Here is a 27,239-nt window from a genome sequence, read left to right on the forward strand (position 1 = left end):
AAAAGCTGCCTACGCAAGATAGCAGTGGCTACCTGCTCTAGTCATTTCCGACGTAGTGAACTCTTTGTTCTTTTGGTGTCCATAATAAATCTTCCTGCTGCTCACGCTTTGAGCATGCACTACCTTTATGGGCTATAACACTGCCAAGGTCTGCGGCTTCACTCCTGAAGTCCGTGAGACCAGGAACCCATCAAAAGGAAGAAACTCTGGACACATATGAGCATCTGAAGGAACACACTCGGGGCACACCACCTTTAAGAACTGTAACACTTGGCCGGGTGCGGTGGCTCACGCCTGTAATCCCAGCACTTTGGGAGGCCGAGGCGGGCGGATCACAAGGTCAGGAGATCGAGACCATCCTGGCTAACACGGTGAAACCCCGTCTCTACTAAAAATACAAAAACTTGAGCCAGGAGAATGGCGTGAACCCGGGAGGCGGAGTTTGCAGCGAGCCGACATCATGCCACTGCACTCCAACCCGGGCGATAGAGCGAGACTCCGTCTAAAAAAAAAAAAAACAGAACTGTAACGCTCACCGTGAGGGTCCATGGCTTCATTCTTTAAGTTAGCAAGACCAAGAACCCACCAGAAGGAACCAATTCCAGACATGATTTGGGGGGTCCCGAAATTTACTTTTCCTTCACAGTTCCCTCCCTCTTTCCTCTTTCTCCTCTTCACTTCCTTTGTCTGAGAGCCGCTTTCCCTTTACTCTTCTGTCATCCGATTCTCTCTCCATCTTTTTCCTTTTTTGTTGTTGTAGTTGTTGTTGAGATGGAGTCTCACTCTGTTGCCCAGTGTGGAGGCCATTGGCTGTGATCTTGGCTCACTGCAACCGCCGCCTCCCGAGTTCAGGCAGTTCTCCTGCCTCAGGCTCCCAAGTAGCTGGGATTACAAGCACGCACCATCAAGCCTGGATAATTTTTTTTTTTTTTTTTTTTTTTTTTTTTTTTTTTTTTTTCTGGTAGAGACGGGGTTTCACTGTTTTCCAAGCTGGTCTCGAACTCCTGGCAGCAAGTGATCCTCCCGCCTCGGCCTCCCAAAGTGCTGGGATTACAGAGGTGAGCCATCGCACCCGGCTCCATTTCTTCTATCTGCGGCTTCTCACCCCTTCCACCCAACCAGGGCGGGGAGGGAGCGGGAGGGATGACAAACTCCCTCTATTTACTCTCAAGCTTCTCTGTCTCCACCTCCACTAACGCTGGAGCCCTGAAGCGCCCCAGGCCTGCAGTGTGTAAATGCCTTCCTGGCAGGCGTTGCTATGACTTGAGCTCAGCAGTCCTCACCCTCCTTAATCCTAACCAAACAGTATCTGTCACTAGGCTCAGCGTGCAGAGGACGCCTCGGGTCCTTTTCCTCCTTTGAAACCATAGAAGCAGCCCTGGGGCAAACAATAAAACAGTGTGGAGGGCTGGGGGCTGAGGGCGGGAGCTTGCCTGGCAGGGAACCTTTCTTTTTTTCCCACCTTCAAAAATTGGAGGGGAGGCCCGGCACGGTGGCTCACTCTTGTAATCTCAACACTGTGGGAGGCCGAGGCCGGCGGATCATCCGAAGCCAGGAGTTGGAGACGAACCAGACCAATATGGTGAAACCCCATCTATAGTAAAAATACAAAAATTAGCCAGGCGTGGTGGTGGGAAGCTGTAGTCCTAGCTACTCAGGAGGCTGAAACAGGAGAATTGCTTGAACCCGGGAGTCAGAGGTTGCAGTGAGTGAGCAGAGATCGCTCCCGTTGCCCTCCGGCCGACAGAGTGAGTTTCAAAAAAAAAAAAAAAAAAAGGAAGGAGACAAAAATGTCGGTTGGGACAAATAGAGGCTTTACTATGGTAATTTTCTGGCTTTGAGACAAGGACTGCACCCTCCCCAGCGAGCAGCGCTGAGCGCTGAGTCAGCCAGGATGGTCTAAGATTAAACTCAATTTTCAACATTGTAACTCCTCACAGACAAACACAACTGTGTTTACTAACATCATTTCTCGGTTTTATCTGACTTTTGAGTTCCGAAGTCAGGAGATGTGGAGGCTGGAAGTATAAACTGAAAAGAAGTGGGCAGAACAGCTGCCTCCTGGCTCCCCCGTCCCCAGCCAGCCTCTCTGATTTTCTTTTTCTTTTTTTTTCGAGATAGAGGCTTGCTCTGTCACCCAGGCTGGAGGGCAGTGGCTCGATCTCGGCTCACTGCGACCTCTGCCTCCCAGGTTCAAGTGATTCTTCTGCCTCAGCCCCCCAAGTAGCTGGGATTACAGGCACGCGCCACGATGCCAGGCTATTTTTTTGAAATTTTTTTTCTTTTTTTTTTAAGTAGAGACAGTGTTTCACCAAGATGGCCAGGCTGGTCTCGAACTACTGACCTCAGGTGGTCCACCCCCCTTGGTCACCCAAAGTGCTGGGATTACAGGCGTGAGCTCCTGCACCTGGCCCAGCCTCTCTGATTTTGACCCAAGTCATGCCCAAAGCTTGGAAGCAGCTTTACACAACCTTTCTCTGCTCAAAAATTTGCCATCCCTCTGTCCATGCAATAAATACCTACTGAATATCTAACAGAAGCTGAATTCTGTGCTAAAAGCTAAGGATTATAGTTTTATTTATTTATTTATTTATTTATTTATTTATTTATTTTGAGACGGAGTCTCGCTCTGTAACCCAGACTGGAGTTCAATGGCATAGTGTCGACTCACTGCAACCTCCACCTCCTGGGTTCAAGCAATTCTTCTGCCTCAGCCTCCTGAGTAGCTGGGATTACAGGCGCACCCCACCATGCCCAACAAATTTTTATACTTTTAGTAGAGATAGGGTTTCACCATGTTGGCCAGGCTGATCTTGAACTCCTGACCTCGTGATCCACCTGCCTCGGCCTCCCAAAGTGCTGTGATTACAGGCATGAGCCACCACACCCAGCCCTGTTGTTACTATTACTACTATAACAACAAAAGCAGCAATTTATTAATATTTATTTATTTATTGTGAGGCATAGTCTTGCACTGTTGCCCAGACTGGAGTGCAGTGGCAGATCACGGCTCACTGCAGCCTCAACCTCCCAGGCTCAGGCTATCTTTCTGCCTCAGCCTCCTGAGTAGCTGGGACCACACATGTGTGCCACTATGTCTAGCTAGTTCTTTAATTTTTGTAGAGATGGGGTCTGGCTATGTTGCCAGGGCTAGTTTTGATTTTTTTCTTTTTCCTTGTAGAGATAGGGTCTTGCTACATTGCCCAGCCTGGCCTCGAACTCCTGGGCTCAAGTGATTCTCTCATCTCAGCCTCTCAAAGTGCTGGGACTTTGGCTGGGATTACAGGTGTGCACCATCATGCCTGGCTAATTTTTGTATTTTTTGGTAGAGACATGGTTTCACTGTGTTTTCCAGGCTGGTCTCGAACTCCTGGCCTCAAGTGATCCTCCTGCTTCGGCCTCCCAAAGTGCTGGGATTACAGGCACGAGCCACTGTGCCCAGCTCCATCTCTCTCTCCTATCTGCTGCTACTCCTAGAATACGTAGTGGGCACAGAATAGGGACTATTTAAGTGTTTGCTGGCCAGACATGGTAGCTCATGCCTGTAATCCCAGTACTTTGGGAGACACATAGCCCCTATTCTGTACCCACCCACTAGGTATTCTAGGAGTTGTTTATTAGTCCTTCTAGAAACTTTTCAAACCAGATATGGTGGCTCACACCTGTAATCCCAACACTTTGAGAGGCTGAGGCAGGAGAATCGCCTGGACCCAGGAGTTTGAGGCCAGGCTGGGCAATGTAGCAAGACCCTATCTCTACAAGGAAAAAAAAAAAATCAAAAAATTAGTCGAGCACAGTGATGCACCTCCATGGTTCCAGCTACTTGGGAGGCTGAGGTGAGAGCAGTGCTTGAACCCAGGAGGTTGAGGCTGCAGTGAGCTGAGATCACCTTGCCATTGCATTCCAGCCTGGGTGACACAGCAAGACCCTGCCTCAGAAATAAATAAATAAATAAATAAATAAATAAATAAATACCTGTCTACATCTCCCATTTTATAGAGGAGGATACAGAGGCTCAGAGAGGCCCCCAAGGCATATGGCTGAGCTGGGATTTGAACCCACAATGATGGGTGCTCTTCACCACCTTGCAGCTTGCCACTCATGAAAAACATACAGTCTAGTGCGGTACACATAATAATTATACAAACAAGGTAATTCGGATATTTAAATGCTCTGAAGATTCTATATCAGATTATTTCCAGTATTATTTTCCTGCTCATCCCAGAAGGATAAGGAGGAGCCAACCTTCTGAAGAGCTGCAGAGAGAACGCCCAGAGTAAAAAGCAAGTGCAAAGGCCCTGTGGTCCAAACCACTTAAAAAGGTTTAGAGGCAGCAGAGGTCAGAGTAGCAGGAAGGAAGAAACAAGAGGCAACAGGGCAGGATATGATGATTTCAGGCCACAGAGGAAGTTCGGGTTTCACTGTTTCTTTTTTGAGACAGGGTCTGGCTCTGTTTCCCGGGCTGGAGTGCAGGGTACAATTTCAGCTCACTGCCTATCTTCACCTCCTGGGTCAAACCATCCTCCCACCTCAGCCTCCCAAGTAGCTGGGATTACAGGCATATGCCATCACTCCTGGCTAAATTTTTTTTTTTGAGACAGAGTTTTGCTTTTGTTGCCCAGGCTAGAGTGCAATGATGTGATCTCGGCTCACTGCAACCTCTGCCACCCGGGTTCAAGCAATTCTCCTGCCTCAGCCTCCTGAGTAGCTGGGATTACAGGCATGTGCCACCACGCCTGGCTAATTTTGTATTTTTAGTAGAGACGGGGTTTCTCCATGTAGGTCAGGCTGATCTTGAACTCTCAACCTCAGGTGATCCACCCGCCTCGGCCTCCCAAAGTGCTGGGATTACAGGCTTAAGCCACTGCACCCAGCTTTAATTTTTTTTTCTTTTTCTTTTTTGAGATGGAGTTTTGCTCTTGTTGTCCATGCTGGAGTTCAATGGCCTGATCTCGGCTCACTGCAACCTCCGCCTCCCGAGTTCAAGGAATTATTTTGCCTCCACTTCCCGACTAGCTGGGATTACAGGTGCCTGCCACCACGCCTGGCTAATTTTTTTGTATTTTTAGTAGAGACGAGGTTTCGCCATGTTGGCCAGGCTGGTCTTGAACTCCTGACCTCAGGTGATCCGCCCACCTCGGCCTGCCAAAGTGCTGAGATTACAGGCATGAACCACCACGCGTGGCCGCTAATATTTGTATTGTTTGTAGGGGCAGGGTCTTGCTATGTTGCCCAGGCTGGTTTGGGTTTTATCCCCAGTAGGACAGGATTCTAGGAGCACAGCTGGGACCAGGGAGGCCGTTTTTCGAGCACTCCGGGGTGGGGCTGGTAAAAGCTTCATGTCCCAGCTGCTCTACCTCTAGGATGTTTATCACCCCGTCCTGCAAGATCTAATTCTGTGACGTCTTTGCTGTCCCTGAATGACAACAACGAGGCAGATTACCCCAACTCTTGCACCTCCCCTTTGACTTTACATCCTGAACTTGTCTGTGTAAAGACAAAGAAAAACGAGAAACAAGAGGTTTAATCCTTCCTGTATTCTGGTTTCGGGGGAGGGTCAAAGTATAACTTCAGTGGATGCCTTGCTCCAAATTGCAAAACTCCCTCCTGTCATGATGAAAGATGTGTTTCTCCCCTGGGATAAAGCCAGTTAGCTCACACAGTCATCACAATGACTAGGTGGCTATGCGTTTGATAAATGGTGCTGTCAAGTTCTATTACTGGAGAACTAATGATTGTTTATCATGAGGCGTGAAGGTGACGGGTTGTATCTGCTTGGCTATAGAAAAAGGGTGAGATGTAGGCTGGACATGGTGGCTCACGTCTGTAATCCCAGCCCTTTGGGAGGCTGAGGCAAGTGGATCACTTGAGGCCAGGGGTTTGAGACCAGCCATGGTGAGACCTCGTCTCTACTAAAAATACAAAAATGCGGGCTGGGCGTGGTGGCTCAAACACCTGTAATCCCAGCACATTGGGAGGCAGAGGTGGGCAGATCACTTGAGGTCAGGAGTTTGAGACCAGCCTGGCCAACATGGCAAAACCCCATCTCTACCAAAAATTTAAAAATTAGCCGGATGTGGTGGCGGGCGCCTGTAATCCCAGCTGCTCGGGAGGCTGAGGTGAAAGGATCCTTTGAACCGGGGAGGGGGAGGTTGCATGAGCCAAGGTCGCACCACTGCACTCCATCCCAGGCGACAAAACGAGACTCCGTCTCAATAACAAAACAAAAAATTAGCTGGGTATGGTGTCTCCTGCCTGTAATCCTAGCTACTCAGGAGGCTGAGGCGTGAGAATCGCTTGAGCCCAGGAGGCAGACCTTACAGTGAGCTGAGATCACTGGCCTGCACTCCAGCTTGGGCGACAGAGCAAGACACTGTCTCAAAAAAATAAATAAAATAAATGAAAAAGGGCGAGATTTCTTTCTGCCTTTGCAATGTCCTAGGCCTTATCTACGATGTGCACCACATTCTGGATGAATGCTTATTCAATGATAAAATTGCGGGGTATTTTTTTCCTTTCCCTTCTACTTTTGTGGAGAGGTGTTCTGAGTTGGAAGAAGATTCTTGCATTTAGTTGTATTTCCACAACATCAGCATGTCCTACATTTCTTTTCATCCGCCCAGTCAGCCTGAGTTTCAGGAAGCCAGAGAGGCCCTAGTTTGTTGCTATTCTGTATTTACTTAGAGACAGAGTCTCACTCTGTTGCCCAGGCTGGAGTGCAGTGATGGTGATCTCCACTCACTGCAACCTCCGCCTCCTGGATTCAAGCAATTCTCATGCCTCAGCCTCCTGAAGAGCTCGGATTACAGGCACTGACCACCACACCCAGCTAATTTTTTGTATTTTTAGTAGAGACAGGGTTTCACCATGTTGGCCAGGCTGGTCTCGAACTCTCAACCTGAGTTGATCTGCCCGCCTCGGCCTCCCAAAGTGCTGGGATTATAGGTGTGAGCCACTGCGCCCGGCCTGTTGCTATAATTTTAGAGAAACACAGTGGACTCTATCATCAGTCCTGGGTTCAAATCCTGTGTGGCCCAGGGTAGGCCACTCAAACTTTGCCTAAGTTTCCTCTCTAGTAAATTAGGGTTACCTCTGACAGCATCTGTTTTGGAGAGTCATTGCCAGGACTAATGGTGACAAAGAGCTTAACACAGATCCTAGCCCAGATCAAACAATTTTAGTTAATAGTAATAACCACCTTGCTTTTAGGATAGGTGACACTCACTGGGCCAGCACCATACCAAGCTCCTATCTTCGTAACAATGAAATGATGCCTAGCTTTGCAATAAAAGCTAACATAATAGTGTTGGCCATGTGGCAGGCACTGGGCTAATTCCTTTTTGGTTTTTTAAATGTTTTAGAGGTAGGATCTGGCTCTGTCACCCAGGCTGGAGTGCAATGGCATGATCTCAGCTCACTGCAACCTCTGTCTCCCGGGCTCAAGTCAACCTCCCACCTCAGCCTCCCGAGTAGCTGGGACTACAGGGGTGCGCCACCACACCTGGCTAATTTTTGTATTTTTTGTAGAGACAGGGTTTTGCCACGTTGGCCAGGCTAGTCTTGAACTCTTGAGCTAAAGTGATCTGCCTGCCCTGGCCTCCCAAAGTGTGGAATTACAGGCGTGAGTCACTGCGCCTGGCTGTCTGCCTTTACTTTCTTTCTTTCTGTCCTTTTTTTTTTTTGCTTTGAGACAGAGTCTCAATCTGTCACCCAAGCTGGAATGCAGCAGAACAGTCATAGTTCACTGTAGCCTCGATCTCCTGGACTCAAGTGATCCTCCGACCTCAGCCTCCTGAGTAGCTGGGACTACAGGCATGCAACATCATGCCTGGCTAATTTTTATTTTATTTTTAGTAGAGAAGGTTTCGCTGTATTGCCCAGGCTGTTCTCAAACTACTGAGCTCAAGTGATCCTCCCATCTTGGCCTCCCAAAATGTTGGGACTGCAGGCCTGGCTAATTAAAGAAAATTTTTTTTTGCAGAGATGGGGATCTCATAATGTTGTCCAGGCTCGTCCTGAACTCCTGGGCTCAAGCGATTCTCCCACCTCAGCATCCCAAAGTCCTGGGATTACAGGCAAGAACCACTGCGCCCGGCCTCTCTTTGCATTTTTCTTTTCTTTCTTTCTTTCCTCTCTCTCTCTCTCTCTCTGTCTCTTCTCTTTTCTGAGATCAAGTCTCACTCTGTTGCCCAGGATGGAGTGCAGTGGCGTGATCTTGGCTCACTGCAACCTCCGCCTCCCAGGTACCTGGGACTACAGGCGCAAGCCACCACACCTGGCAAAATTTTTTTTGTATTTTTAATACAGATGGGGTTTCACCATGTTGGCCAGGCTGGTCTCGAACTCCTGACCTCAAGTGATCTGCCCACCTCGACCTCCCAAAGTACTGGGATTACAGGCATGAACCACCTAGCCCGGCCTGCATTTTTCAAGAGTACAATAAACTGTCATTAACTATCATCACCCTGCTATACAATAGATGTCTTGAAATTTTTCCTCCCATATAACTGTAATTATGTATCCTTTCACCACCTCTCTTCATCCCTCTTCCCCAACAACCTTCTCAGCCTCTGGTAACCACCATGGTAACCTGCAGACACCTTGATCTCCAACTTCCAGCCTCCAGAACAGAGAGATGATACATTTCTGTTGTTGAAACCTCCAGTCTGTAGTACTTGGTTATGGCAACCTCAGAAAACTAATGCAACCTCCAAATCCCTCATCGCTTCCTCTGGGTGTCTGTCTACTTTTTCTTCAGTGTTTCCTGTTAAGTCCTCAAAGCCTGCAGGGGCACATAGCAGCGGCTCAATGTACAAATGCCCATTGACTGACTACATGATCCTCCCAGGGGAGGCAGGAGAAACACGACCAAGTTAAAGAAGAAGAGAGACTGGGCTTGGGCGCCATGGCTCATGCCTGTAATCCCAGCACTTTGGGAAGATGAGGTGGGAGGATTGCTTGAGTCCAGGAGTTCAAGACCAGCCTGGGCAACATAGGGAGACCCTTTTTCTCTATTTTTATTACTTTTATTTTATTTTTTTTTTTTGGAGACGAAGTCTTGCTCTTGTCCCCCAGGCTGGAGTGCGATGGCGTGATCTCGGCTCACTGCAACCTCCTCCTCCCAGGTTCAAGCGATTCTCCTGCCTCAGCCTCCCGAGTAGCTGGGATTACAGGTGCCTGCCACTACACCCGGCTATTTTTTGTATTTTTAGTAGAGACGGGGTTTCACCATGTTGGCCAGGCTGGTCTCGAACTCCTGACCTCAGGTGATCCGCCCGCGTCGGCCTCCCAAAGTGCTGGGATTACAGGCGTGAGCCACCGCACCCGGCAATAAAATTCTTAAAAAAAAAAAAAAAAAAAAAAAGAGAGAGAGAGAGAGAAGAAGAGATTGGGAACTGGTCCCATGTCTCCTGCTGCAGGACCTTGGGAAAATCCTGAACCCTTTGAACCTCAGTTTGCTCCTCCGTAAAACAGGGCCGTCAGAACATCAGCCAGTATCTCTAAGTTCCCCGTGGGATTGTGAATCCTACATGCCCCGGTTTACCCCAGGCTTGAATGAAAAATAAGGTTTCTCGGCCGGGCGCGGTGGCTCAACCCTGTAATCCCAGCACTTTGGGAGGCCGAGATGGGCGGATCACGAGGTCAGGAGATCGAGACCATCCTGGCTAACACGGTGAAACCCCGTCTCTACTAAAAAAATACAAAAAACTAGCCGGGCGCGGTGGCGGGCGCCTGTAGTCCCAACTACTTGGGAGGCTGAGGCAGGAGAATGGCGTGAACCCGGGAGGCGGAGCTTGCAGTGAGCTGAGATCCGGCCACTGCACTCCAGCCTGGGCGGCAGAGCGAGACTCCGTCTCAAAAAAAAAAAAAAAAAAAAAAAAAAAGAAAAATAAGGTTTCTCTTGGGTGCCACACAGAGACGATCCCTTCTGTGTCCCTCAAGCCATCTGTGACCTTCCCACTTCATAAAAGCAAAGGTCACTTGCTCATTGAAACTTCCTCTGTGCCAGGCAAGAGTTGAATAATCATTTTGCATCCCCCCAACAGGCCCCTCAGGCAAGGTGCTGTTATCATCATCATGATGCCCATTTTGCAGATGGGGGAAAGTGAGGCTCAGAAAGACCAAGTCTGCAGGCCCCGTCTCTACTGAAAATACAAAAACATCAGCGCCTGTAATCCCAGCTACTCGGGAGGCTGAGGCAGGAGAATTGCTGAGATCGCGCCATTGCCCTCCAGCCTGGGTGACAAGAGCGAAACTCCATCTCAAAAAAAAAAAAAAAGTACAGTGGGAGAAAGAAAGGGAAAAGTTGGTTGGGGACATGGAAGAGGTGACAATTGGGTAGGGACTCAAGGTGGAAAGGGGTACAAAGTGCAAGCTGGGTGCAGTAGCTCATGCCTGTAATCCCAGCACTTTGGGAGGCCAAGGCAAGAGGATCACTTGTGCCCAGGAGTTCTAGACCAGCCTGGCCAACATAGAGACACCTTGTCTCTACAAAATATTTAAAAACAATTCGCTGGGTTAGGTGGCGCACTTCTGTGGTCCCAGCTACTTGTGAGGTTGAATTGGGAGAATCACTTGAGTTTGGGAGGTCTAGGCTGCAGTGAGCTGTGATCGTGCCACTATACTCCAGTCTGGGCAACAGAGCAAGATCTTGTCTCAAAAAAAAAAAAAAAGGAAGGAAAGAGGGAGGGAGGGAGGGAGGGAGGGAGGGGGGTTGACATGCAAGGCCATTTGAGGATGGGCTGGGACCTTGTACACTCATTTCCCTCCTCCCCAGAGGACCAGAAGGAGCAAGAGATCCCCTTACCTGTGGGCACCAGGTATCTCAGCATTAGTAACACCAGGACCCACCGCCGGCCTCCAGGGGCACCCTGCTGCGGGCTGGCCATTCACAGCATCAGGAAGATTTGGGGGCTGCTCTTTGCCCTCGTTCCAACCCCTCGGCCGAGCCCAGAGGCATGTCCAGCAGCCCCGGGCGGCCAGGTGGCTGAGATCTGGGGGGTATCAAATGTGCCCAGTCGGCCTAATCCCTGCGAGGCCGGGCGGGGCTGGGAAGGATCCCCTCGCCTATTCCCAGGCCCTGATTGGCTCCCTGGGCCCTTGGTTCAGCCTGCCTGGGCTCCCAGGAAGACAGGGCTCCCTGGACATTGAGGGGAGCGGGAGTTTCAGCTGCCAGGCTCAGCTGTGGATGTCAGGAAAAGTCTCTCTAGAATGTTCCCCAGACCCAGAGCCGAACTGCGACTTTCGTGGGCCACAATCACCAGTGCAATTAACCCATTAAATTGTTTTTGTTTTTTTTTTTAAGCGAAGTCCCATTATGTTGCCCAGGCTGGAATGCAGTGGTGCCACCTTGGCTCACAGTAACCCCCTCCTCCCGGTTCAAGCTATTCTTCTACCTCAGCCTCCTGAGTAGCTAGGACTACAAACACACGCCACCATGCCCAGCTAATTTTTGTATTTTTTTGGTAGAGACAGGGTTTCACCATGTTGGCCAGGCTGGTCTCGAACTCCCGATCTCAAGTGATCTGCCAGCCTCGGCCTCACAAAGTGCCGAGATTATAGGCATGAGCCACCACGCCTGGCCTATACTTACATTTTTGCCTCCAGCTTTATTGAGGAGTGATTGGCAAATAAAAAATTAAATGTCTTATACTTTGTAATAATTTTTGAGCGAAGGGGCCCCCGTTTCACTTTGCACTGGACCCTGCAAATCACGCCTCTGGTCCTGCTGCAAGAGGTTGTCTCTGCTATTCCATAGCAGCCTCATGTTCCCTCTCTGTGATGCTCTGAATTGCATCCCTCTCAAATTCACAAGTTGAAGCCTTTACTTCCGATGTGACTGCATTCAGAACCAGTTTTCAGGCTGGGCGCGGTGGCTCTCACCTGTAATCCCAGCACTTTGGGAGGTTGAGGCAGGCAGACCATCTGAGGTCAGGAGTTCGAGACCAACCTGACCAACATGGAGAAACACCATCTCTACTAAAAATACAAAATTTCCCAGGCGTGGTGGTGCATGCCTGTAATCCCAGCTACTCAGGAGGCTGAGGCAGGAGAATTGCTTGAACCCGGGAGGCGGAGGTTGCAGTGAGCAGAGATCAGGCCATGGTACAAAAAAAAAAAACAGAGTTTTCAGGGAGGATATTGAGGATATTTTAAGGTTCAGTAAGGTCATAAGGGTAGAACTTTGACAGGACTGTTGTCCCTATAAAAAGGGGAGGAGCCCAGTGTAGTGGTTCACACCTGCAATCCTAGCACTTTGGGAGGCCAAGGCAGGAGGATCGCTTGAGCTCAGGAGTTTGAGACCAGACTGGACAACAGAGCAAGAGTTCATCTCTATTGAAAACAAACAAAAATGGCCGGTTGCGGTGGCTCATGCCTGTAATCCCAGCACTTTGGGAGGCTGAGGTGGAAGGATCACCTGAGGTCATGAGTTTGAGACCAGCCAGGCCAACATGGTGAAACCCCATCTCTACTAAAAATACAAAGATCAGCTGAGTGTGGTGGTGGGCGCCTGTAATCCCAACTACTCGGGAAGCTGAGGAAGGAGAATCACTTGAACCCAGGAGGCAGAGGTTGCAGTGAGTCAAGATCATGCCACAGCACTCCAGCATGGGTGACAGAATGAGGCTTCATCTCAAAAAAAAAAAAAAAAAGAGAAAAAGTTATCACCTGTCTGTAGTCCCAGCTACTTGGAAGGCTGAAGTGGGAGGATCACTTGAGCCCAGGAGGTGGAGGTTGCAGTAAGCTGTGATTGCACCTGTACTGTACTACAGCCTGGGTGACAGAGCGAGACTTTGTCTCAAAAATATATATATAAACTGGGCACGGTGGCTCACACCTGTAATCCCAGCACTTTGAGAGGCCGAGGTGGGTGGATCATCTGAGGTCAGGAGTTTGAGACTGCAGGAGTTTGCCAGCATGGTCAAACCCTATTTCTACCAAAAATACAAAAATTAGCCAGACGTAGTAGCAGGCGCCTGTAATCCCAGCTACTCGGGAGGCTGAGACATGAGAATCACTTGAATCTAGAAGACGGAGTTTGCAGTGAGCCAAGATCGCACCACTGCACTCCAGCCTGGGCAACAGAGAGAAACTCCATCTCAGAAACAACAACAACAAAATATATATATATGTAATTAAGCACCTCCTGTGTGTCCATGTTTTGATTGGTTGGCAGGCGGGTAGGCAGAATTGCTCTAGGTAGAAAGGACACAGCAACCAATACACAAAAGAAACAAACATCCGGCCAGCTGTGGTGGCTCACACTTCTAATCCCAGCACTTTGGGAAGTCGAGGTGGGTGGATCACGAGGTCAGGAGATCGAGACCATCCTAGCTAATGTGGTGAAACCCCGTCTCTAGTAAAAAATACAAAAAACTAGCCGGGCGCGGTGGCGGGCGCCTGTAGTCCCAGCTACTTGGGAGGCTGAGGCAGGAGAATGGCCTAAACCCGGGAGGCGGAGCTTGCAGTGAGCTGAGATCCGGCCACTGCACTCCAGCCTGGGCGACAGACTCCGTCTCAAAAAAAAAGAAAAAAAAAAAGAAAATTTAAAAGTAAGCAATTGCCCACCGGGTTCTTCTTTCTTTTTCTTTCTTTTTTTTTTTTTTTTTTGAGACAGTGTCTCACTCTGTTCCTCAGGCTGGAGTGCAGTGATGCAATCATAGCTCTCTGCAGCCTCAAACTCCTGGGCCCAAGCAATCCACCTGCTTCAGTACCCTGAGTAACTGGGACTACAGGCATGTACCATCGCGCCCAACTGAGTTTTACTTTTTTTTTTTTTTTTGTAGAGATTGAGTCTGGATATGTTGCCCAGGGTTTTTCTTTTCTCTTTTTTTTTTTTTTTGGAGGGAGGTCGGGGGGTGAGGACCGTGCCTTGCTCTGGTACCCAGGTTGGAGTGCAGTGGTGTGATCTCGGCTCACTGCAACCTTCGCCTACCAGGTTCAAGTAATTTTCGTGCCTCAGCCTCAGTAGCTGGGACTACAGGTGCTCGCCACCACGCCTGGCTAATTTTTTTTGTATTTCTGATAGAGACAAGGTTTCACCATGTTGGTCAGGCTGGTCTCGAACTCCTGAGCTCAGATGATCTGCCCGCCTTAGCCTCCCAGAGTGCTGGGATTACAGATATGAGTTCAGCTCCAGGCTGGATCTTGAATTCCTGGGCTCAAGCCATCCTTCTGCCTCAGCCTCCCAGAATGCCGGGATTACAAAGCTTGAGACAGCACTTTGGCCACCAGGCTCCTCTTTTCTTTTTTTCTTCTTTTCTTTTCTTTTCTTTTTTTTTTTTTTTTTGAGACTGAGTCTCGCTCTGTCACCCAGGTTGGAGTGCAGTGGCGCGATCTCGCCTCACTGCAACCTCTGTCTCCTGGGTTCAAGCGATTCTCCTGCCTCAGCCTCCCGAGTAGCTAGGATTATAGCTGCACACCACCATGCGCCGCTAAATTTTGTATTAAAAGAGAGGGAGTTTCACCATGTTGGGCAGGCTGGTCTGGAACTCCTGACCTCATGATCCGCCCACCTTGGCCTCTCAAAGTTCTGGGATTACGGACGTGAGCCACTGCGCCTGGCCAGGTTCCTCTTTTCAAAGGCGGCTCCTGGGGGCATGACTGACTTGTGTCTGGTAATATTTGTGGTTTTTTTTTTTTAAGGAAAACCATCTAGATTTTTGGGAAAACCAGACTCAGAGCTCAGAGGATCTGAGCAGAGATTTAGGCTCCTGGGTCCTCCAGCTCCTTGAACCCACGGGGAATCCAGCGGCGGTTGTTCCCTTCCACCCTGAGCAGTGCAGGAACCCTGCCCAGAAGTGGCATTAGCAACTGAGCTGTCCCTTTGTCCCTAAGCTGCCATTCCATTGTCTTCTCCCAGTGACCGTGGAAAAGGTCCCGGAGGGTGGAAGAGAGGTGCTCAGAATGGAGGAGGAGGAGGGGTGCTGAAACTGCTCAGCTCTTCCTGAAGTAAACGTGTGCTCTGTGTTCCATAAGCTGGGACCCCAGGGTCAGGCCAAAGGGAAATGGATTCCCCGGGTTTGAGTGGTCTCAAATTCTAATGCATTTGCTACGTACATCATAGACCGTCCCCAAATAAGCCCAGTGGTTAAGCATACAGTTTCTGGAGTCTGGTGCCAGAGTTTGAAACTGCCTTTGCAATTTTTTTTTTTTTTTTTTTTTTTTTTTTTTTTTTTTTTGAGACAAGGTCTTACTCTGTTACCCAGGCTGGAGTGCAGTGGCATGATCTCGGCTCCCTGCAACCTCCACCTCCCGGGTTCAAGCGATTCTCCTGCCTCAGCCTCCCTAGTAGCTGGGATTACAGGCGCCCCCAATCATGCCTGGCTAATTTTTTATTTTTAGTAGGGATGGGGTTTCACCATGTTGGCCAGGCTACTCTTGAACTCCTGACCTCAGGTGATCCACCTGCCTCGGCATCCCAAAGTGCTGGGATTACAGGCTTGAGCCACCACACCTGGCCTAATTTTTTTTTTTTTTTTTTTTTGAGACAGATTTTTGCTCTTGTCGCCCAGGTTGGAGTGCAATGGCACTATCTCGGCTCACTGCAAACTCCACCTCCCAGATTCAAGTGATTCTTCTGCCTCAGCCTCCCAAGAAGCTGGGATTACAGGCATGCACCACCACACCCAGATAATTTTGTACTTTTAGTACAGATGGGGTTTCCCTGTGTTAGTCAGGCTGGTCTCAAACTCCCGACCTCAGGTGATCCGCCCGCCTCAGGCTCCCAGAGTGCTGGGATTACACGCGTGAGCCACCGCGCCTGGCCCTCTTTAAAGTTCTAAAATGCTTCTAAGCTTTAAGCTGTCCTTGTTCATTCCTGGGCATAGGCCGGACTAACTTTGGGAAGGAATTCAGTTCATAGTTTGACTCTGAAGCAAAATTGGTAACAGCCCTTTCCCTAAAAGTCCCGCTTCTTGCCTGGGGACCCGTCTGCCTTTGCAGGACTAACAAATTAGCTACAAGATTAGACATTGCAGTTTAGGAGTCATGCAGCCTCTGGCTCCAAGAGTCTGAATGTCCCCAAATTGCTCCCAGAGGTAGCACCACTATTGTAAAACCTAAAATCAGTGCTTGAGATAGTTTACAGACCCTGCACTCGATGGATTAGCTGACACCACCCAGACCATCAGACCAGGCCACCAAAGATCACGCCATTGCACTCCAGCGTAGGCAACAAGAGTGAAACTCCGAGAAAGAAAGAAAGAAAGAAAGAGAGAGAGAGAAAGAAGGAAAGAAAGAAAGAGAGAGAAAGAAGGGAGGGAGAGAGGGAAGGAAGGAAGGAAGGAAGGAAGGAAGGAAGGAAGGAAGGAAGGAAGAAAGGAAGGAAGGAAGGAAGGAAGGAAGGAAGGAAGGAAACTCTACACTTCCTGTCCTTATTCCTGGGAATTTATTTAACAATTTAATTTCTCACCATACCCAAGGGAAGGCACAGCCTATTGCAAAGTCATTTTGCACAGAAGGCAAACTGGAGCTCAGAGATCCAGGCCTCGGGTCAGAGCTGGTGTCATGGACAACCAGGCCCGCGGTGGAACCTGTTTTATGACGTGGTTGCTCTCCCTGAAGACAGTGAGGCACAAAGCCTAGGGGAGTAGACAAAGGACAGGAAGGCCTGGGTTTCCATCCTGCTGTATGACCTTGGGGAAGTCCCCTAACCTCCCTGAGCCTTGGTTTTCTTTCTTTTTTCTTATTTATTTATTTTGAGACAGGATCTCGCTCTGTTGCCCAGGCTGGAGTGCAGTGGTGCGATCTCAGCTCACTGCAACCTCTGCCTCCTGGATTCAAGTGATTCTCCTGCCTCAGCCTCAGAGTAGCTGGGATTACACACGCGTGCCACCACACTCGGCTAATTTTTGTATTTTTAATAGACATGGGTTTCTCCATGTTGGTCAGGCTGGTCTCAAACTCCTGACCTCGTGATTTGCCCGCTTTGGCTTCCCAAAGTGCTGGGATTACAGGCATGAGCCACCGTGCCCTGCCTTCTTTTTTTTTTTTTTTTAATTAAAAAAAAAATGATTATTATGGCCGGGTGCAATGGGTCATACCTGTAATCCCAGCGCTTTGGGAGGACAAGGTGGGTGGATCACCTGAGGTCAAGAGTTCGAGACCAGCCTGACCAACATGGCAAAACCCCATCCCTACTATAAGTACAAAAATTAGCCGGGCGTGGTGGCATATGTGTGTAATCCGAGCTACTCGGGAGGCTGAGGCAGGAGAATCACTTGAACCCAGGAGGCGGAGGTTGCAGTGAGCTGAGATTGTGCCACTGCACTCCAGCCTGGGCAACACAGCGAGACTCTGTCTCAAATAAAAAAAAAAAAAAACAGAAGAGATGTGTGGTGCATGCAAAATACACATGAGATTTTTTTTTTTTTTTTTTTTTTTTTTTGAGATGGAGTCTCGCTCTGTCGCCCAGGCTGGAGTGCAGTGGCCGGATCTCAGCTCACTGCAAACTCTGCCTCCCAGGTTTAAGCCATTCTCCTGCCTCAGCCTCCTGAGTAGCTGGGACTACAGGCACCCGCCACCTCGCCCGGCTAGTTTTTTGTATTTTTAGTAGAGACGGGGTTTCACTGTGTTAGCCAGGATGGTCTCGATCTCCTGACCTCGTGATCCACCCGTCTCGGCCTCCCAAAGTGCTGGGATTACAGGCTTGAGCCACCGCGCCCGGCCTACACATGAGATTTTGAAGGCTGAGTATGAAAAAAAGAATGTAAAATATCTTGGCCATAATTTTCATCAGAATTACTTGATTTGTATTTAAACTTCATGGCATTTAGTTTATGAGGTTTTTTTGTTTGTTTAATTTATCTTTTTTTTTTTTTTTTTTTTTGAGCAAATGCTTAACATCCAAAGTTTATGGTTATATGTTTGAGATGGGATCTCATTCTGTCGCCCAGGCTGGGGTGCAGTGGCTCACTGCAGCCTCTACCTCCTGGGTTCAAGCGATCCTCCCACCTCAGCCTCCCGAGTAGCTGGGACTATATAGGTATGCGCCATCACTCTTGACTAATTTTTAATTTTTTTTTTTCTTTTGAGATGGATTCTCACTCTGTCACCCAGGCTGGAGTGCAGTGGTGCAATCTCGGCTCACTGCAAGCTCCGCCTCCCGGGTTCACGCCATTCTCCTGCCTCAGCCTCCCGAGTAGCTGGGACTACAGGCGCCCGCCACCACGCCCGAAAATTTTTTTGTATTTTTAGTAGAGACCGGGTTTCACCATATTAGCCAGGATGGTCTCGATCTCCTGACCTCATGATCCGCCCGTCTCGGCCTCCCAAAGTGCTGGGATTACAGGCGTGAGCCACCGCGCCTGGCTTAAATTTTTTGTAAGAGGCCGGGCGTGGTGGCAAATGCCTGTAATCCTAGCACTTTGGGAGGCCAAGCCAGGTAGATCACTTGAGGTCAGTAGTTTGAGACCAGCCTGGCCAATATGGTGAAACTACATTCTACTAAAAATACAAAAATTAGCTGGGGGTGGTGGTGCACGCCTGTAATCCCAGCTACTTGGGAGGCAGACACAGGAAAATCTCTTGAACCTGGGAGACAGAGATTGCAATGAGCCAAGATTGTGCCACTGTACTCTAGCCTGGGTGACAAAGTGAGACTTTGTCTAAAAAAAATGTTTTTTGTAGACACCGAATCTCACTACATATGTTCCCCAGGATGAACTTGAACTCCTGGGCTCAAGTGATCCTCCCATTTCAGCCTCCCAAAGTGCTGGGATTACAGGTGTGAGCCACCACGCCTTACCCATAGACGCTTGTTAAGAGAGAATCCCAGCACTTTGGGAGGTCAAGGAGGGTGGATCACCTGAAGTCAGGAGTTCGAGACCAGCCTGGCCAATATGGTGAAACCTCATCTCTACTAAAAATACAAGAATTAGCTGGGCTTTTTGGCGGGTGCTTGCAATCTCAGCTCCTTGAGAGGTTGAGGCAGGAGAATCACTTGCCTGTAGTACCAGCTACTTGGGAGACTGAAGTGGGAGGATTTGCTTGAGCCCAGGAGTTCGAGGCTGCAGTCAGCTAAGATAGCACCACTGTACTTCAGCCTGGGCAATTGAGTGAGACCCGGTCTCTTAAAAAAAAAAAAAAAAAAAAGTCATTTCTCAAGAAGGCCTTCTACCTTCCTTCCTTGCCTTTGAAAAACCTGGGAGGGAGTTATAGATGTTACTGTTCACCAGCTGTATCCTAAGGAATTCAGGTTCTGTCCTAAAGGAAAATGCCTTTTCCCCTTTCCTCATCTCGTTTTAGATACTCTCTGGAGGATTTTCCTTAGATTCTCGCTGAAACCTGACTCTCTCCTGATAATGCAAACATTCCTGGGCTCTCTGTGGGGGAGCTGCAGCCCTGTGCCTGACCCCAAGGTGTTACAGGAAAGAGGTCCCAATCCAAACCCCAAGAGAGGGCTCTTGGATCTCACGCAAGTCCGTAAAGTGAAAGCAAGTTATTAAAAAAGTAAAGGAATAGAAGAATGGCTACTCCTTAGACAGAGCAGCCCCAAGAGCTTCTGGTTGCCCATTTTTATGGCTATTTCTTGAAGATATGCTAAACAAGGGGTGGAATATTCATGCCTCCCTTTTGTAGAGCGTCTAGGGTAACTTCCTGATGTTGCCATGGCATCTGTAAACTGTCATGGTGTTACTGGTAGAAGGTGTCCAGGTTCTTGGTATCTCAAACGATGAATCGGACAAAACACACCAACAAAGCAAGGAAGGCAGAAGCAGGTTTGTTGTTGTTGTTGTTGTTGTTGTTTTTGACACGGAGTCTCGCTCTGTCACCCAGGCTGGAGGGCAGTGGCACCATCTCGGCTGACTGCAACCTCCACCTCCCAGGTTCAAGCATTCTCCTGCCTCAGCCTCCTGAGTAGCTGGGATTACAGGCGCCTGCCACCATGGCCGGCTAATTTTTGTATTTTTAGTAGAGACGGGGTTTCACCATGTTTGTCAGGCTCGTCTCAAACTCCTGACCTCGCAATCCGCCTGCCTCGGCCTCCCAAAGTGCTGAGATTCACAGGCGTGAGCCATCACACCCGGCCTTTTTTTTTTTTTTTTTGACATGGAGTTTCACTCTTGCTGCCCAGGCTGGAGTACAATTGAGCAATTATGGCTCACCGCAACCTCCGCCTCCCGGGTTCAAGCGATTCTCCTGCCTCAGCCTCCCGAGCAGCTGGGATTACAGGCATGTACCACCACGCCTGGCTAATTTTGTATTTTTTTTTTTTTTAGCAGAGTCGGGGTTTCTCCGTGTTGGTTAGGCTGGACTTGAACTCCCAACCTTAGGTGATCCGCCCGCCTTGGCCTCCCAAAGTGCTGGGATTACAGGTGTGAGCCAGCGCGCCCTGGCCAGAAGCAGGGATTTGTTGAGAATGAAAGTACACTCCACAGTGTGGGAGTGGGCTGGAGCTTAGGGGCTCAAAGCCCCCGTTACAGAATTTTTCGGAGTTTGAATACCCTCTGCTTGGGGCATGCCCTGTGTAAATGGAGAGGATGAAGTAAGGTTACAATGTCATTGACTTGGCTTCCGCCTTATGGAGAGTGTATTTCCTGTCATAGCCGAAGTGTGAATCGGCCTTATGTTCTTGGCCTCCAGACCCTATTTTCCTGCCTCGATGACACTGATGGGAGTGTAGCAGTGAGGACCACCAGAGGTCACTATCGGGGCCATCTTGGTTTTGGTGGGTTTTGACCAGCTTCTTTTGCAACCTGTTTTATCAGCGAGGTCTTTATGACCTGTATCTTGTGCTGACCTCCCCTCTCATCCTGTGACTTAGAATGCCTTAATCGTTTGGGAACGCAGCCCAGCAGGTCTTGGCCTTATTTTACCCAGCCCCTACTCAAGATGGAGTCGCTCTGGTTCAAACGCCTCTGACAAAGGCATTCGGAGAGAAAGTCTGTCCACATGAACACTGTCTCCTAAGCTTGCCGGGTGCTCCAATCACAGCCATGGGCAGGACGTGGGGCAGCTGGTCTCCCCCTCCGAGACTCCCAGATTAGCGGGCAAATCTGACACTCCAGAAATCCTTAAATAGTTCATGAATGACACCTGAAACCTGCATTCTGCTGGGGGAGGCGGGGACGTGTCTTGGCCGTGTCTGGGAAACAAGATTTTTAAAGCTCAGGCCTGAGCTGGAAGAAAAGACTGGAGGAAGAGAGGAGGGGATGGGCAGGATTCCAACTCCCCGGGGGAAGTTCCAGGCCGGGGCAGCATGAGTTTCACTTTTTGAAGCGCAGGGAGATCTCTGTCTCCTGCTGACACCCTCCCCACCTGGGCCTGGCTGCTACCCGAGGGTGACACCTGCAACCAGCCATGCACCGCACCGCACCGCCGTTCCCACTGCCCATGACTCACTCGGCCCCCCGTGCGTTCTTTGTTCTTCCCCTCCCTTCCCCCGCCTCCCTGCAGGCTTCACGCTTTGCAGGCCTAGGTCTTAGTCATCTCTGGGAACTGCTCCAATTCTCTTACAATGATAAGCAAATGGATCATTCTTTAGCTGGGCGAGAATGTCCCCATCTTTATTCTCAGAGCAATTCCTTGCACATAGCCTCATGCCCTCATCGCAGGGACTTTGCCCTGGCTGCCACCTTGCCCTCCTTTGGTTCCCTGTTTCATATTCGAAGGTCTTTCTTCTTTGAGACAGGGTCTCGCTCTGTCCCCCAGGTGAAGTGCAGTGATGCGATCATAGTTCACTGTAGCCTCCAACTCCTGGGCTCAGTCGATCCTCCAACCTTGGCCTCCTGAGTAGCTGGGACTCTAGGTGCCTGGCTAATTTTTAAAAATTATTTTCAGAGACAGGGTCTTGGCTGGGCATGGTGGCTCACGCTTGTAATCCCAGTAGTTTAGGAGGCCGAGGTGGGTAGATCACCTGAGGTCAGGAGCTCCAGACCAGTCTGGCCAAAATGGTGAACCCCCGTCTCTATTAAAAATACAAAAAAATTAGCCGGGCATAGTGGTGCACGCTTGTAGTCCCAGCTACTCAGGAGACTGACGCAGGAGAATTGCTTGAACCCAGGAGGCGGAGGTTGCAATGAACCGAAATTATTCCATTGCACTCAAGCCTGGGCGACAAGAACAAAACTCCATCTCAAAAACAAAACAAGCAAACAAACAAAAAGAACTCAAAAGAGACAGGCTCTTGCTTTGTTGCCCAGGCTGGTCTCAAACTCCTGGCCTCAAGTGAACTTCCTGCATTGGCCTCCTAAAGTGCTGAGATTACAGTCATGAGCCACCACACCTGGCCTCATTTTGAAGGTCTTGAATCAAATATTACCTTTTCCTTGAGGCGTCCCTTAACCTCCCTATTTAAAAGTGTAATCTTGTCTGCATAAAAACGCACACAAATGTTCATAGGGGCATTATTTATAACAGCCAAAAAGTAGAGGCCTGGCACGGTGGCTCACGCCTGTAATCCCAGCATTTTGGGAGGCCAAGGTGGGTGGAGCATGAGATCAGGAGTTCAAGACCAGCCTGGCCAACATGATGAAACCCCTTCTCTACTAAAAGTACAAAAATTAGCAGGGCATGGTGGCTCACACCTGTAGTCCCAGCTACTCGGGAAGCTAAGGCAGAAGAATCACTTGAACCTGGGAGGTGGAGGCTGCAGTGAGCCAAGATTGCGCCATTGTACTCCAGCCTGGGCAACAGAGCAAGACTCTGTCTTAAAAAATAAATAAATAAAAAAGAAAGAAAACAGGCCAAGTGCCATGACTCATGCCTGTAATACCAGAACTTTGGGAGGCTGAGCGGGGAGGATCACTTGAGCCCAGGAATTTGAGACCAGCCTGGGCAACATAGTAAGACCTCATCTCTATGAGAAATAAAAAAAAAAAAAAAAAACTAACAGGGCTTAATGGCGTGTGCTTGTGGTCCCAGCTACTGGGGAGGCTGAGGCAAGAGGGTAGCTTGAACCCTGAAGTTCAAAGTTGTAGTGAGCTATTGTAGCAGGACAAGCTGCAGACAAACGCCTCAGACACCGAGTTAAAGAAGAAAGGGCTTTATTCAGCTGGGAGCTTCGGCAAGACTCACGTCTCCAACACCCGAGCTCCCTGAGTGAGCAATTCCTGTCCCTTTTAAGGGCTCACAACTCTAGGGGGGTCCCCATGAGAGGGTCATGATCGATTGAGCAAGCAGGGGGTACATACTGGAGGCTGCATGCACCAGTAATCAGAAGGGAACAGAACAGGCCAGGGATTTTCACAATGCTTTTCCATACAATGCCTGGAATCTGTAGATAACATAACCAGTTAGCTCAGGGGTCGACGGGTTAACTACCAGGCCCAGGGTGCGGCGCCGGGCTGTCTGCCTGTGGATTTCATTTCTGCCTTTTAGTTTTTATTTCTTCTTTCTTTGGAGGCAGAAATTGGGCATAAGATAATATGAAAGGTGGTCTCCTCCCTTACTATGATTGTGCCCCTGCACTCCAGCCTGGTCAACATAGCAAGACCCTGTCTCAAAAAGAAAAGGGATCTAACATCTTTTTAAATTTACTTATTTATTATACCTGTAGACTCTTAACACTAGAATGTCGGGGATTTTTGCCTGTTGGTTCATTCATTAATCCAGTGTATTCTCAGGCCTGCGGCTTGTCAAGCACACAGGTACCAAATGAACATCTGTTAAGGGACTGCTGAGTGAGCCAAGCATGGAATTTGTAAGGCTCTTGCGTCAGTTCGAACCCCGAGAACAAGCCAACGAACAACATGAGCCGTGGAGCAACATGCTGGTTTAATGTGCACCTGGGTGCAGACAACTGAGGCCTAAAATGGCATCAGTCCCAAGTGAGGAAGGGGCAGGGGTTTTATAAACAGCAAGTGTCCCAGTCTGACGTAATTGCTATGTGATACCCAGATGGCTTCTCTCTCGATCTTCAGGGGTACCTGTCTTCCGGCCAGGGTAGGTGTCTTCCAGCCAGGGTACCTGTCTTCCGGACAGGGTAGGTGTCTTCCGGCCAGGGTACCTGTCTTCCGGCCATCTCTCTTCCTGCTCCTGCTGTCTTGCTGGCGCACGCTGCTAGGGCAAGTAACCTTGCACCTTGGGACTGGGCCTGAGAAGGGAGGAGTTATTCATCCCCCCAGGTTTATCCCCCCGAGTTTTCAGGCCTTAGGGAGAATCTTTCAGAATTATTCTGTCAATATTGTTTCTTCCCCCTTACCCTGGCTCTCTTCTCCCAATCCTGTCCTGGTCGCCATTCAGGAGATCAGTAGACACTGTGTCCCACCTTGTCCTGTGGGTGCCTGAGACTTGACTCCATCAGTGCTTGTGGCTACTGTAGTTTTATTTATTTTTGAGGCAGAGTCTCACTCTGTCACCCAGGCTGGAGTGCAGTGGCACCATCTTGGCTCACTGCAACCTCTGCCTCCCGGGTTCAAGCAATTCTCCTGCCTCAACCTCCCGAGTAACTGGGATTATGTAGGCGTGCACCACCACACCCGGCTATTGTATTTTTAATAGAGACGGGGTTTCACCATGTTAGCCAGGCTAGTATCAAACTCCTGACCTCAGGTGATCCCCCTGCCTCGGCCTACCAAAGGGCTGGGATTACAGGTGCGAGCCACTGCACCCAGCCTGTAGTTTAATTTTTAATTTTTTTGTTTTCGTTTTTGTTTGAGATGGAGTCTTGCTCTATCACCCAGTCTGGAGTACAGTGGCACGACCTCAGCTCACTGCAACCCCTATCTCTCTCCATGTTGAGGCTGGTCTCGATCTCCTGACCTCGTGATCCCCCCGCCTCAGCCTCCCAAAGTGCTGGGATTACAGATGTGAGCCACCAAGCCCGGCCTTGTTTTGTTTTTTTTTTGAGACAGAGTCTTGCTCTGTCGTCCAGACTCGAGTGCAGTGGCGTGATCTCGGCTCACTGAAACCTCTGCCTTCCAAGTTCAAGCGATTCTCCTGCCTCAGCCTGCTGAGTAGCTGGGATTACAGGCGTGCACCACCATGCCCGGCTAATTTTTGTATTTTTAGTAGGGACAAGGTTTCACCATGTTGGTCAGGCTGGTCTCGAACTCCTGACCTCGTGATCTGCCCACCTTGGGCTCCCAAGGTGCTGGGATTACAGGTGTGTGCCACCGCGCCCAGACTAATTTTTGTATTTTTAGTAAAGACGGGGTTTCGTCATGTTGGCCAGGCTGGTCTTGAATGCCTGACTTCAGGTGATCCACCGGCCTCGAAATCTCAAAGTGTTGGGATTGCAGGCATGAGCCACTGGGTCTGGTCTTCTCTCTTTTTCTTTTTTCTTCTTCTTTTTTTTTTCTTTTTCGAGACAGAGTCTCGCTCTGTCACCCAGGCTGGAGTGCAGTGGCGCAATCTCAGTTCACTGCAAACTCTGTCTCCTGGGTTCACACCATTCTCCTGCCTCAGCCTCCTGAGTAGCTGGGACTACAGGTGCCCGCCACCACGCCTGACTAACTTTTTTGTATTTTTAGTTGAGACGGGATTTCACCGTGTTAGCCAGGATGATCTCGATCTCCTGACCTTGTGATCCACCTGCCTCGGCCTCCCAAAGTGCTGGGATTACAGGCGTGAGCCACCGTGCCTGGCTCTCTCTCTCTTTTTCTTGCATAACTTCAGTATCTCTCTGGGGACAACAGAAACCAGATGGCCCCACCCCAGTCCTGGGTTAGGTGGGCAGAGATTCACGGAGCCCAGGGGCTGGGGTGGGAAATTTGGCAAAAGTAAGGCCACTTTCAACCCTTTCCCAGTGTGCCTTCACTTGGGAAGCCCCTGGGCTGTAGGCTTCTGGCTCCCCAGTGGCACCGAGGTCAGGTAGGGAAAGGCACAAGGATTAAGCAAATGTCTGTGCCAGGAGGGAGATGCTGTGTGTGAAAAGTGCCCGAGGGACTGGAGCGCCTGAGACATCCTCACTGCGTGCTTCTTCTGCCCCCATGTGTCTCCATTGGGAACTGCAGCAACCCCAGTCCGGGTTTTGTTGTTGTTTTTTGAGATGGAGTCTCTGCTCTGTCACCCAGGCTGGAGTGCGGTGGTGCGATCTCGGCTCACTGCAACCTCCACCTCCTGGGTTCAAGTGATTCTCCTGCCTCAGCCTCCCGAGTAGCTGGGATTACAGGTGCCCACCATCATGCCCGGCTAATTTTGTATTTTTAGTAGAGACGGAGTTTCCCCATGTTGGTCATTTCTGCTCTCGAACTCCCAACCTCAGGTGATCCACCTGCCTCGGCCTCCCAAAGTGCTGAGATTACAGGCATGAGCCACTGCGCCCAGCCTATTTTATTTTTTTATTTTTTTTATTTCTATTTTTTTTTTGATATGGAGTCTCGCTCTATTGCCCAGGCTGGAGTGCAGTGACGTGATCTCGGCTCACTACAACCTCTAACTCCTAGGTTCAAGCGATTCTCCTGCCTCAGCCTCCCAAGTAGCTGGGACTACAGGTGTGCGCCACCATGTCTGGCTAATTTTTTTGTATTTTTAGTAGAGATGGGATTTCACCATCTTGGACAGGCTGGTCTTGAACTCTTGACCTTGTGATCCAGCTGCCCTGGCCTCCCAAAGTGCTGGGATTACGGGAGTGAGCTACCGTGCCTGGCCTTATTTTTTTTTTAGTTTAATTTTTTTTTTTTTGAGACAAGGGTCTTGCTATGTTGCCCAGCCTGGAGCACAGTGATTATTCACAAGCATGATCATTGTACACTACAGCCCTAAACTTGGGCTCAAGCAATCCTCCCACCTTCCAGTTATCTTAAATTCTGTTTTTGTTTTTGTTTTTGTTTTTGAGTTGGAGTCTCTCTCTGTAGCCCAGGCTGGAGTGCAGTGGTGGGATCTTGGCTCCCTGCAACCTCTGCCTCCTGGGTTCAAGTGATTCTCCTGCCTTGGCTTCCCAAGTAACTGCGATCATAGGTGCATGCCACCCTGCCTGGCTAATTTTTGTATTTTTAGTAGAGACCGGGTTTCGCCATGTTGGCCAGGCCTGTCTGAAACTCCTGATCTCAGGTGATCCGACTGCCTGGGCCTCCCAAAGTGCTGGGATTACAGGTGTTAGCCACCGTGCCACCTGGCCATTCTTTTTTTTTTTTTTTTTTTTTTTTTTTTTCCAGAGTCCTGCTCTGTCACCCAAGATTGAGTGCAGTGGCACCATCTCAGCTCACTGCAGCCTTTGACTCCCGGGTTCAAGTGATTCTCTTGCCTCAACCTCCCAAGTAGCTGGGATTACAGATGTCTGCCACCACACCCAGTTAATTTTTGTATTTTAGTAGAGATGTGGTTTTACCATGTTGGCCCTCACGCCATGTGGC

The 27,239-nt window shown here is 49.5% G+C and overlaps 1 protein-coding gene across 1 annotated transcript in view; it reads right to left on the reverse strand.

The window, feature by feature from the left end:
* Nucleotides 1-10,889, reverse strand: part of MUC16 (mucin 16, cell surface associated) — a 221,390-nt gene extending 210,501 nt beyond the window's left edge. Inside the window, exon 1 of the mRNA XM_077979761.1 lies at nt 10,808-10,889. Within this exon, the coding sequence (XP_077835887.1) occupies nt 10,808-10,889 (82 nt within the window). The remainder of the gene's footprint in view (nt 1-10,807) is intronic.
* Between the last annotated feature and the right edge of the window lie 16,350 nt (nt 10,890-27,239).

This window comes from Macaca mulatta, chromosome 19 (genome assembly GCF_049350105.2).
Source record: "Macaca mulatta isolate MMU2019108-1 chromosome 19, T2T-MMU8v2.0, whole genome shotgun sequence".
Taxonomy (NCBI): Eukaryota; Metazoa; Chordata; class Mammalia; order Primates; family Cercopithecidae; genus Macaca; species Macaca mulatta.